The 13,730-nt window shown below is 36.0% G+C and overlaps 1 protein-coding gene across 1 annotated transcript; it reads left to right on the top strand.

Annotated features, from left to right (window-relative positions):
* Positions 1-10,135: 10,135 nt before the first annotated feature.
* LOC120355008 lies at positions 10,136-12,523 on the top strand. Its single transcript, XM_039443236.1, has 2 exons — positions 10,136-10,846; positions 11,774-12,523. The coding sequence occupies exons 1-2, from the start codon at positions 10,469-10,471 to the stop codon at positions 12,017-12,019; spliced, it is 624 nt and encodes a 207-aa protein (XP_039299170.1). The 5' UTR covers positions 10,136-10,468; the 3' UTR covers positions 12,020-12,523.
* The last annotated feature ends 1,207 nt before the right edge of the window (positions 12,524-13,730 follow it).

Raw genomic sequence — 13,730 nt, 5'->3', positions numbered from 1 at the left:
TGTGTTTAAATTCATTATAGTTCACTCTCTCTCTCATAATATGTCATCCTTTTACAAGATTTATGCAAAAACCGTTATATCATAGTCACATGAAAAATGCCTAGACTGAAATTTGAAGCAGCATGTGTTTAAATTCATTATAGTTCACTCTCTCTCATAATATGTCATCCTTTTACAAGATTTATGCAAAAACCGATATATCATAGTCAAAAATGTCTAGACTGAAATTTGAAGCAGCATGTGTTTAAATTCATTATAGTTCACTCTCTCTCTCATAATATGTCATCCTTTTACAAGATTTATGCAATCAATCATAGTCAAAAATGTCTAGACTGAAATTTGAAGCAGCATGTGTTAAAGTTCATTATAGTTCACTCTCTCTCACGCAAGTGTTTACAAGATTTTATGTTTTCGGCGCTAATACGACCCCTTTGTACTGTGCTAGGTCCATTTTTTCTGTAATAATTTGCACTATCTGATTTTCTGTAAGGTTATGTTGTTTGGCTTCAATCCAGTTCATATGAAAAGAAACCCGGGCGTATGAGGATACGATGTCCAGGGCCACTCTGTGGATGAATAAATTTAGATAATCTATGAATGGAGCCGAACATTGCAGTCTCATGACAGTGCCCTCTTCTGAATTTTTAATTGCCTCAGCTATTTCATCACGAATGCTTTTCACAGCGACTCCCATCTCGTTTTTCTTAACACTTTTACCGAAACCCCGGTCTCACAGACCGCTATGGAATTTTGGAACTCACAGATGGCAGCACTAGTTGGACTTATACCTTCCCCCACCCCTTCTACCTTCTCACTAGGCAACCCTCCTTCTGTTGACATGCGTTTCGTCTGGTTCTAAGTTGACAGTGATTAGTTATTGTGCTAAAGTTGAAAACGTGGCGGTCTCTCTGACCGATGGTTTCTAGTAGTGTAGTGTGACACGTGGTCTGTCTGACCGAGGGTTTCTGTTTGAGTTTGAATCGATAATTCTCAATTATTTTTTCATCTATATTGTATTCTGTCAGTGGTTTCAAAGTATCATTGAGGTGCATCTGTATCCACAAACAAGTTTTTACCATGGATGAGGACAATAATAGTGGGAATAAAAACCGTTTTTGAAAGCATTTAGACCCTTGTGATCCAGATTTTGGAGATAGAATTAGAGACTTGCTTCATAATGATGTTCATGATGGTGACACAGTGAGTAGTGAAAGTGAAATAGATGATTTGGATGAAGATCCTGACTTCATATTACCACAGCATGGAGGTCAGGAGATGAATGGAGAAGAAGAAGAGAGTACAAAAGAAGAAGATGATGAGGAAGTCTTGTTGCAACAGAGTGCAGTTGAAGCAGAAGAGCATGCAGTTGATGACATCAACCAACAAGAAGACACCTATTTTATTGAACGAACAAAGAAAACAGAACTTGTAGTGCCAAATGCATGGACCAATAAGCAACCACCCCGAAATGTGAGGACACCAGCCAGAAATATTATAAGGGGATTGCCTGGGCTACATGGACGAGCTAGATTACTGGGAAACAAACCAACCAAGAAAGATGTGTGGCAGCTCCTGTTTGATGCTACTATCATGAACACAATCCTAGTAAATACAAATAAGAAACTGGAAGAAACAAGAAGAGGTTTGTCTGTAAATACGAAAAATAACAACTATAGAGACATGGATATTGAGGAGCTCAATGCCCTGTCTGCTTGATTGACTGTAGTAAAAAAGTTTGCTTGAAATGTGCAAAAGAAGCTGTTTCCTGAACTTAGTGTTGAAAGATCATTGAAAAACATTTTCTAAGGTAGTTATAAAGTTTTTATGCTGCAATTAAACTATAATATTTACTTAATTGTGTTAATTATTTCTAGAAAAATCATTGTCCATAGAGAACAGAGTATCTAGTTACCAAAGTCGGAGTAAATATTAGCAATATGATATAGCGGTCTGTCAGACCGGGGGTTTCTGTTAGTGCTATCTGACTGAGGGTTTTGGTAAGAGTGTTAATAAAATCTCCTATATCATTTTTAGTTGCGTACTTTTCTGCAATTTGATTAATCAGAATAGCAATAGCATCTTTTGTAATGAATTGTTCAATACCCTCCATAATATTAGCTTTTATTGCACTCGCCATTTCAGATAATCGTTTTTCAAACTCTTCCTTTGTTAATGAAGAACTAGTCAATTTCTGCAAAGCAGATTCTAAATATTGCTTATCAATTGATGATGGATGTGTTTCATTTACTTTAGTAAAAATTTCTGTACTAAGCTGTTTTAATTTAGTATTGAGATAGTTTCTGTCCAACACCTCCAAATTCTTAATTTTATCTGATATGGCTTTTAATTTCTCATCTAAATAAGCTTTATCAACTTTATCATTGTTAATACTGAGCAACTGAGATGAAAAGCTGTCTGTTAAAGTTTTCACTTCTCCTAGAGCAGATTCTAAAGTTAGAGTTCTCTCTGCAATAGCTTTATCGATATTGGCGCTAAAATTTTGTAATGAACTTAGAATATGTTCTCTTTCAATCATGCTCACTCCAATATTCTTTGTATTTTCTGAAACGAGTTTGGTTATTTGCGAATCTAAATAAAATTTCACAGCTTCACTGATTCCTTGTTGATTTATCGATTCGATTATTTTCTGTGTTATCGAGTCAATATCACACGTAAGATTAGCAACAGCACCGCTAGCACTAGCTGTATCAATTCGACCGAATCGATGTAGAGTCATCGTAACACTAAGCAATTAGTTTTGCTTCTTTTAGCTCTTCAATTATAGACGCGATCTCAATATCATGTCCAGTGTTGCCAGAAGCTTTTGAGGAATAGAGTAAATTTAATCTTTCCACTAATTTGTCAAAATTATCAAAGTATTGATAAATTCTATCATGAGAATTATTTTTTGCAAATTTCAATAAACCCCATCCCTTCTTTTTACTAATTTTTTTACTGGGAAATAACTTTTGAATCATTTGCGATTTGATTCCCTGATTTCGTTTAACATACCCTCTTCGATCTAAATGTATGCCTGTAAGTGTTAAGATTTTTTTATACTTATCCAGATCTCTCTGATTATAAAGATTCGAGTTTGGTCTCGCACTGAATAATAACTCAAGTAGACCATGTGTTAAACGAAATCTTTCATTATTAATATCTATATAACCGTTATCAAATATTACTTGCTGATTTCCAATATAATACACGTCATCTTTAGAATTGTATGAAATTCCATAACTGATTGAATTATTCAATTTTTCCGCATGAAACGTTTTTAGATATTGTGACAGCACATCATCGTTTCTGCTAGAACCAAGTAAACTGTTTTCAAATTTAGTCGAGCTTAAAAAATTGTCTGTTGAACTCTCATAACTCTGCTCATCCTCCTCATTATCATCAATTTCCATACTCTCTTGTTCCTCTTTTACTTCTTCCTTTTTTGGTTTTACACCAGAGTGAAAACTAGATTTGGTTTTTCCCAATACAATTATAGGTTCTATCAATGGTGATAGAGTTTTCCTATTGTATTCCTCCGATCGTCTTTCAAAATTAACTAAGCTTTTATGCTTGTCTCTGATTACTTTCCTCAATTTCTTAATCTTTTCGATTAAACCAACGTTCTTTCTATTCAGTTTTCTGCTGCTGCGTGTTTCAGACAACATGACTGCACAAAGAATTAATCTATACTGAACGGTAAGAAACGTATCGAGCGAATCTCGGTACTTGCCGCTATTAATTCCACACTCGCTCATAATAGTTACAAAATTATGAGGTTTACGATTCCAAACTTTATGACAAAGTTTAGTGAAATCTTTATAAGAAATATCTCCTCCAACATGATCTCTGTGAATTAATTTCAGACTCAATAAATCTATCTTGAAGATTATAATCATATTTGCATTGTCTCTAGTGAAATGTTTCTGTGTAGCTCCATAACTCTGAATTAAATATGCAGTGTCAATATTACGATGTCGTCCCATAGTAAAATATTCTCTTATTTGAGGTACATGATTAAGTTGGAAGTCGTCGAATATTACTAAAGAATATTCTGATATTTTGTTCGGGTGAGGAATAGATTCCGAATTGCTGTTTATATGAAATTCAATATCCTTCATTTTTGAAAAGACTTTTCTCAAAAACAAGTACTTATCTTGATACTCGCTCTTCGTGTGCAAGTATATAGTTTTAAATCTCAAGCCATTCTTTGAAAAAATTAAATTAAATAGCAAATTGGTCTTGCCACAGCCTGAAGAGCCTATTATAAGGATCCTTGCATTATGAGGTAACAACTTACCATTTTTACACCATGTTGGCATTTCTTTCTCTCTTATAACATTGTCGAAATTTACTATCGGGATATTACTCATGTTAGTCACGTGTACAGCATGTGATCTGATAAGGAACTGATAAGTTATCAGGGAGGAGGGTGTGGGCTAGACACCACATGTTATATCACATCGCCCGACAGGCGCTCGCTCGCCCTCCCACTGATAGAAGTTTCTCACTTCAACATATCGTTCTCTCTCTTTCCCGCACCCTCTTCACGAGAATGAATGATGTGTTCCCCTTAGCCTTACCAAATTACGAAAATGAAACTTCAGATTGAAATGAAAAGCATTTTTGATAAAGAGCTATTATATTTACACCAAATCTTTGACATATTTACACTGAATGGAATGTATCTACAATGAGATATTACAATAGATTATTTTTCATCTAATATAACTAGGCATTGAAAATCCAATCCATTTCACTAACAATCCTTTTTTATCACGTTTTAATATTTTTTCAATCAAATACACTTGTCTCTCCGATTCGTTTAATTGTGTTTTTTTAATTTCTTCTGCATAAAACCTACCACTAATTACTTCTCCGTTTAGATCTCGCAAGCTATACGTTACAGGTTGAGAAGGAGATATAGAATGAATTACAAAATACTCTGCGCTCCAGTTTATGTTATAAGATTTATTGAAAAGAACCCTTTTCTTTGAGATTCGTACAACATCTCCTAGCTTAAATTTCGGTTTTGAATTTTTCAATTTATATCGTCTATTGAATGCAGAATTCAATGACATTAAAACATGATTACGATCTTTCTTCCTCACATCCTTAGGTTTCATTCTAATGGATGAATGCGTTGTTGAATTATAATCACAAACTAAACTGTCTAGTTGCGATATCCAGTTTTTGGTTCCATGTTCAGTTAAATATCTATAAATTTTTGCTTTAAGTGTTCTATTAAACCTTTCAACTATGGAGGCTTTCTTATCACTAAAAACATGGTAATGTTTAATACTATATTTATCTAATAACGCTTTAACTTTTGAATTAAAGAATTCTGTTCCCTGATCTGTTTGGAACAGCTTAACTCCCTTATTTTTAGAAATAATTGGTTCGAGAGCATTAAATACAGATTGGCTTGCCTTGTCTTTTAATGGTACACAATATGCAAATTTTGAAAAACAATTAATAACAGCTAAGATATATTTATAACCCTTATTAAAACGCGATAAACTTGTCATCTCAATAAGGTCGGCTTGAAGCAGGTCTTTTCCACTTTTCAGTTCATATTTGCGAGTGGCATAGTTCACACGCGGCACGCTATGAAGCTCTAAAGCTAGCTTAGATCTAATAATATTCATGATATTTACAACAGTCAAATCAGTGGTGTTGTGGTGTTGGATGATTGTCACGGAACATACTGAGCAATCAGTTAGAGTGTTGTGGGCACTCTATAATGTCCAAAAGGGAGAGTGTCAACACCGTTCTCACCAATGTACCTCTTATCATCATAAGGACTCAAACAGATTTTTGCACATTCAACCTGATACATGGTGTGATTATAGGACCTCATCATATTAAATTTTTCAATGTGTTCACTACGTTCAAACAATGATTTCTTATATAAATTAAAATTAAGTTTTCTACATTTCACTCCGGTCTGTACACCCTTTGCTATACATTTATTTACAGGTTCTTCATTCTCGTTACATACTAAAAAGGAGTAAAGTTTCGATCTTAGGCCTACAAATCTATGGACAGGTTTTGAGGCAGTCTCATCCTTGAACTTTCCTACAACTTTATTTCTCTCCATGGAAAAGCAAGGGTGGCAAGGTGGATAGTTAGAAGTATCAAAAAGGCTCAAATTTTCTTTAATCAACTGATACACATCTTCGACTTTTCAGCCAGGTAGATTGGGAAAAGCTAATGACGCGATGCACTTTCAATAATTTCAAACCAAGCTGAAGGTAGAGCTTTAAATTGTCATAGTGAACAATGTACTTTTCACGGTCGAAAAGTGTGTTCATGAGCTTTTTGGTTCCAGTTTGACCATTCTCATTTGTTTGGTAGTTCGACAGAAATTCGCGCGGCGGAGTTTGGTGGAGAGGTGCGAGTTGGAAGCTAGCGTGCTTATCATGTGACTCTTGAGGGTACTTGAGATCACATTCTATTATATATCCGGTTTCTGAATTGCTGTCCAAATTCGTGAAATCAAGCTTGAAATTTCTTCCTCTGAGAGGAATTTGAAATTTCCAACAGGTAAGCTTCGGCTCATAGCTTCCGAGTATAAACTGTTTGCATCGATATAAAGGAGATAATTAGACGGTTTTGAGGGATCGTATGTTTCGGGTAGATGTTTGTTATTCGCTTCACAATAACGTTTACCAATGAATGACACCCCACCCCTCATCCCTGCTTCAAACATAAGATGCATGTCAGGATGAGTAATCAATTCTAGTTCGACTTTAGTGTGTTTCAGCATGCAATTCCAGGTGAAGTGACGAGAGAAAGAAAATGGGTCACATCAAGGCCGTATGAGCTAAAAAGCGTGGACCTCATGGATTCAAAAACTACCGCTAATAGCATTACGTCCAAACATAAATAAAAATCGTGATATTCACCCAGATTTTTCAGCTTGAATGTTGAGAACACTCTTTGCGCATGCTCATATTCTTCGCAAGACAGAGGTGTATCAGTTAAATCATTATGAAAACATTCGATGGGAGGAAGCGATGTTTCCACGAATTTTTCGGGACAGCTCATGTACGAGTAAGGATATACTCCTTTTTTCAACAAGAGCTGTCTGTGTTCACGAGGTGGATCATGAAACACCGAAAATAATCGCTCGAACTTCTTTTCCATGTCTGTACTTTCTACCAAATTACGCACCAATACTTCCAAGGATTCAGACAAAAACTTGTAGGAATCTAAAAATTTAATTTTGCCTACTGAAAGTGTCAAAAATCTCTCTGATATATTTGCGATGCAGGAAATTCCTTTTTTACATTTACCAAGCAATTTCAGAATAAAATGCGAATCAAAACCGGAGAAATTATGAAAATAATTTACGAGCTGTTAAATTACAAGAAACATGTGCCGCACACAAGTAATTACCGGTTTCATGCGCGTGGTGACGACATTTAATATCGCTGTCTAAAAACGGTTCAGCACAAAGCCCGCAGTTTACCGAATTTTGAAATTTGCGCTCTTGACTTTCGGATAAAGCTTGCATCGGAATTTCTCGTTTCATATCCTCATACAAAATGTCGCCGAGATCTGTAATTTCCTGAAGAAATTTCTCCATGATTTTTTTGTCCAAACTACTCGATCTATGGAGTACAGGTCCGTAGGCGATTTCCCCATTAACATCGATAACAACGAAACAATAGCCGCAGGGAATATGACGTGCCGTTTTCTTTGTGTAACTACGAGTAATTTCATCAGAATCGGATTCATCATCATCTCTGATATTAACAACATAAGTTTCTAAATCCGTGTAAATGGTGTACTTTTTCTTCAACGTCGCGCCTAGTTTCTTGAATTTAATTGTCTCTCCGCGTTTAGGATATGAAACTCGCTGAGATTCAAACTTGGAACAAAGTTCCACATGTTTCATCAAATTTGCATTACCATCACAATTTTTAGATTTGCTCGATATAAATCTATGGAAACAAAAATTGCAAATGTGTACTTGACCATGATGTTTTGAAAGGTGGGAGAGAAGACGTGATAGCCCGTTTTTCCCGTTTGCGGTATTTACTAAACAGAAATGAGTTTTTCCTGCATCACCTTTTAGCATTAAAAGATTAATTTGGTGCTTACAAGTGCGGAAAATGCTTGTACGGAAGGGGAAAAACTTTTTGTTGTCATACGCGATGACGTGAATTGCAATATCTGGATTGAGTATTTCAAATTTCTTAATATTGCGTGTCGTCACCGGGAAGTTTACACCTCACATATTAAGTGTGTGAGCAAACTTGCTCAAATACTTTACAGTCAAGTCCGAGTTCCTTGGCTTCTGATGGAAATACGCGAGCACTGACCATAAAAAGCATTTTTCGTCAGAGAGATTTTTGACATTTATAATACAATTTTTGTTTCTCAAAAACTGGGGTGTTTGAATGAAACTGGATGTGTATATAGGATTAAATTTAATCACGTTCACATCCAGTGATTCAATTTTCTTTAGCACCCATCCACTCCCATGTCTTACGAAATTTTTGAAAGATGAGAGGATTTTTTTCACAGCCAAGAAAAAATGCTCATTAAAATCTTCATAGTTCTCAAGCACGTTTAGCGCTATGTTGGAGTAACTATGTAGATTTATTAGAGATGAGACAGTCTCACCAACCTGCTTGTCATCCATCACCACTAATTTATACAGCAAAACATTTAATACTATAAACCACTTTACATTCCCATCATGGCGTGCTGCATGTTCCCTAATTATGTCGAAAACTCGATGTTTCGACCTCTCAAGCACGTTGGTGATGTCGATATCCTCAGCCTCGTCATCGAGGGTGATGCGATGGCGGACTGCTGCGGAATTCACGCCACGTAGTCTGCGTTCCCTCGGCATGATTCTGAAAAACAAAAGAATAATTATCAGGATGAGATAGAGTACAACAGCATGTTTAGTTGTGAATTGACATTGGTAGAAGAAAGGTGTGTGTGTGTGTGTGAAAATGATATCTCAAGATCACATAATGTTGTATGAAAGATTAAGATTATTATCTTTTGGTAAAAGATGGTCGAAATCTTCTCCGCATTTGTCCGCGGAAAACATGGCGAAAGAGGGATTTATATTCTCATCTGCACCAGACATTGTGTGATGTGTATTTTGTTCAATTTGTTTGGGAAAATGGGAAGAAAGTGACATACCAGCAATAGAACATGCAAGGTACAGTCCGAACTGTAGAAGGAAAGATAATATAACAATTTAAGAGGAGAATTTCGATAATAATATTCTACGAGAATATGAAGAAAGATATTTCACTTTTAATTGTGTAGAAGATTCATCCGTTCAAGGAGAGTATTTTGAAAAGCATAATCTACATTGTGACTTTTGTAAATCATTATGCAATAAAGCAGAGTATTTTGCGAGAAATGGTTATTTCTTACATAAAAATCCATTCTATCTGCAATGTGTCTATTGCAAATATATTATCGAAAATCCATTTGAAAAAGTAATACATTTACCGTTTTGTTTATATGAAGAGTGTGAGAAAGAAGAGCGGGGCTTGGATGTTCCGGATATAGCGTATCGTAAAGATGAGGTAAAATCGTATGCATGCAGTATATTGTAGAAGGTTTTTTATCCTCCGAGGACAAAAACTGTGCTCCGAGGACAAAAACTGTCCTCTGAGGACAAAAACTGTCCTCCGAGGACAAAAATTGTCTTCGGAGGACAATTTTCCTCTCCTCCTCAGAGGATAAAATTAAAGTAAAAATGTACTTACATGTACTGGTTGATGCTGCGTGAATCTCCTCGAGTGTACAGGTGTAGATAGCGGGCTATGGTACAGGTGTAGATAGCAGCTATGGCTCCTTTCAGATTGATTCCTCTCAGGTGTAGATACCGCCTTTGACTCCTTTCAGATTGATTCCTCTCAGCTGTGTTGTCTCCACGAGAGCTCAACTGGTTATGAGGTTCGGAACTCAAGTTGAGAGGTGAGAAAATGCTGTGAAAACAATGAAATATTTAATAACTGAACTGAAATCAATCGAGAATGCTATTCCTCTATGTTGAAATGCTGTGAAATATTTAATAATATTAGAAATCATTCGAGAATGCTATTCAAAAAATGATTGAGTGAGCCTCTATCTTGAAATGTTGTGAAATATTTAATAATATTAGAAATCATTCGAGAATGCTATTCAAAAAATGTTTAAGTGAGTTGACATGGGGGATTTCAGCTTCTAGCAGGTGTTTTTACCCTCTCATGCTGAGTTCTAGATGAGATTTTTTATCTGTCTTCTAACACACATGTACAAGGATGCTATTTGAAAAATGATCGAGTGTCAGTTTTTGTAATAGGAGAGAGAATACTTACAAACCGATAATGATGTGGGAGCACGTGTTGTTGAGGAGAAATTTGAATTTTTTTCGCCTTGTAGCACACTTTGCTCTCGCTCACACGAGCCTGGAACAGAGAGAGAAACGTATGCTATATAAACAGAAGTGATGAGAGGAAAATTATCATTTACATCAGAGACAGATTCGAGTATACTTCACACATCATACGAGATGAGTTCTCCATCATCTTCTCAATCGTTCATCTTACCAGATAGCCCACCAGCACACCAACACATCCTCAACTACTGGCAGCGGAAAGCTACCCTCGCTGCTGAGTCGTCCGCTGCCGCAGCCACCCCCTCACCGCTCAGTGTGGAACCACCATCACCAGGCGGGGAGATCATCGTCGGGGACAGCCCTCTTCAACGTCTAGCTCCAGCACCTACCTGGGCACTGCGGCGTGCGGTGCTGTCAACTCAACCCAGCAAGCAGCCGGTGAAGAGGAGGCTAGTTTTCGAGGATGAGGGCGTGCTCACTCAATCAAAGGTTAGCTTAAAGAAATATTATTATTGTATTAACATGTAATGTGCACAAAATCTTTATAAAATGTGAATTAGTTTTTTTCAAAACTAATTTCCAATGGATAAAATCTTTTGTGTACATTACAAGTCATTACTGATTCTTATACTGTGAGCGAAGTCAAGACTGAGCTTGACTTCTAATTGTGCTATCAAAACAATCCAAACACAGATAAATTTTCATGATGGTTGCATTGAAATTTGGATAAAAATTCAAAATAAACATGTTTTAGTAATTTCGATAACAAATTTGAATATGTTGCATGAAAGATTATACTGAAACAATTCAATTATCTACCAATTTGAATTGAGTTCAAGTAATCGGAGAATTTCCGAGTTATTACTTATATATATATTACTTACTATATCAAATTACTGATTCGAATAGTGCATAAACTGTTTATAATATTTCATGTGGAATAAAATTATTGTTGATAAAAATGAGCATGTAATGAACTGAAATATTGATTCGAATAATACATTGTTATTTGAATTATGAAAAATGCGTTCACATGCATAAACTGTTTATAATATTTCGTATGAAACAAGATTATTGTTGATAAAAATGAGCATGTAATGAACTGAAATATTGATTCGAATAATACATTGTTATTTGAATGATGAAAAATGCGTTAACATGCATAAACTGTTTACAATATTTCTTGCGAAACAAAATTATTTTTGATAAAAATGAGCATGTAATGAACTGAAATATTTTTCGAGTCTATTATCTAGCAATTTGAATTGAGTTCAAGTAATCGGAGAATTTCCGAGTTATTACTTACTTTCAGTTTTGAGTAGTGAATCTGTTGAGCAAGTTCTCCCTCTCTCTCGTATGATTTGATGATGAAAAATCTGAAACAAATAAGAGTCTAATGAAATATTTTTTCAACAGAAACGTGTGCCGGAAGAGGACAACTCGATCGTGCCTCTCTTGAGGGAGGAGGAGGAGGAAGTGGAGATAGAGGATGAGATGCAATCGGAGAGCTTTCTGAGATTATTGAATAGCCGCACCGAGAAGCCATGGACGCCTCTGCACGAGCTGGAAGAGGGGTTGCCATATCCAATATGTGATGTGAGAGAGGCGTCCAACCAGCACGGGCGGCGAATTGTGCTCAAAATCCGGGTACCCGGACTATGAACAACAGATGTTTATCTTCCAGAAAGATTTACCCGGATTTTGAGCACAAAAGACATTGAAAATTTTAAATTAAAGTGCAAAACCTTATCTCTGTTTGTAAAGCATGTTAATGCTTTTATGACTGACATAAAAATTGTTAAATGCTAAATTAGCATTTAACAATTTTTATGTCACTAAGCATCTAGCATTAACATGCTTTACATGTTAATATGTATGTGTCAGTAGTGTTCAATAAATTGTAATATTGTTTCTATAAAAATTGTTTTCAATTCTTACCTGTTCACAATGAATAGTAGAAACACACAGAAGAAGAAATTCTGGTTCAGCTGCTCTGTTGTGAATGATATTTAAATAAGGTGAGCGCACCTTTTATAGTTTGTTGTGAGCATGCTCAGTAGTCTTTACCGCTACACAGCCGTACACCCAAGTGGCGCTGGCTTCTCGCTCGCTCCCTACTACATCTGTTTTGGCACGTGTTCCTTCAGATGTGGGTGGGCGCACCTCCCCCTTTTCAAATTGCATTCACCTTTTCAGATTATTTGCTATTTGAAAAAATATTCTTATCATTCAAGCAATGTTATAAGCACATAGCAATCAGATACATGGTGTGAATTCATTTCCAACTCGATTGAAAATTAAACCAATTCAATTCAATTCAAGTTGGTGTATTGATTAATTAACCTCAGTTAATGTTCAACCATTGAGTTGAAAGGTAATGAAAAATGGTATGTAGGAGAAAGCAGAGTTCGAGGAAACGGGGTAAAGGAATCTTGAGTTCAGCGGCAAGAGTTTTTAAAGGTGTGTCAGGTTTGGCAGGTAATGTGACATCAACTATTTTAAATAAGGTAATTGATAACCTGCAGGAGGAAATTCATATTCTGGGATACGAGTGGTGTGGGCCAGGAACAAAGGTTAATGAAAGGTTAAAGAGAGGTGATCAAGGTATAAATTCATTAGATAGAGCTTGCAAGGTACATGATATAGCGTATACGCAAAATAGCGATAATAAAACTCGAGCGGTAGCTGACAGAGCTCTAGCAAACGCTGCATGGGACATTTTCAAAAATCCTCAAACACCCCTTGCCGAGAAAGCACTTAGCTATCTTTTTACAAACGTCATGAAAGCTAAAGCGGTGTTTGGTGGGTCTTTGAGAAAGAAGAAGAAGAAGAAGAATGAGAGGAGAAGTTATAGTAATGATATTAGACGCAAAGCTATAGCTCAGTTGAAAAAGCATATTGCAGGAAAAGGGTATTTTTTGAAGCCTTTTCCTCAAATAACTAGTGGGGGGAGAGTTTTAATTCCACCCCTACCCCCATCATCATATGGAGTGAGTTTATTCCCTCAAGTTAAGAAACGTAGAACAACAACAAAGAAGAGTAGGAAGAAGACAAAGAAGAGTAGGAAGAAGTAAAAGACATGAATATTGAAGGAGAATTGAGTAATTATGATTTGATTGATTGGTCGAAATTATTACAGATTCAGCTAAGAGGCATATATATGCTAGATGCATTACCCAAAAAAATTCTAAAAAACGAGAATGCCATTGTGAATTTAGCAAGGGAAAGCGAGGATGGCACACATTGGGTAGCATATAAGAAAGTTGGCTCTAATGTTTGGTATTTTGATCCAATTGGAAATTTACAACCGCCATACGAATTGGACAAATATTGGAAAAAAGAAAATGGAGTAAATATATTTTATAATGTAGAG

Source organism: Nilaparvata lugens, chromosome X (genome assembly GCF_014356525.2).
Source record: "Nilaparvata lugens isolate BPH chromosome X, ASM1435652v1, whole genome shotgun sequence".
In the NCBI taxonomy this organism is placed as follows: Eukaryota; Metazoa; Arthropoda; class Insecta; order Hemiptera; family Delphacidae; genus Nilaparvata; species Nilaparvata lugens.
Note: the sequence above shows the minus strand (reverse complement) of the source record. Positions and strands in the feature narration are given on the sequence as shown.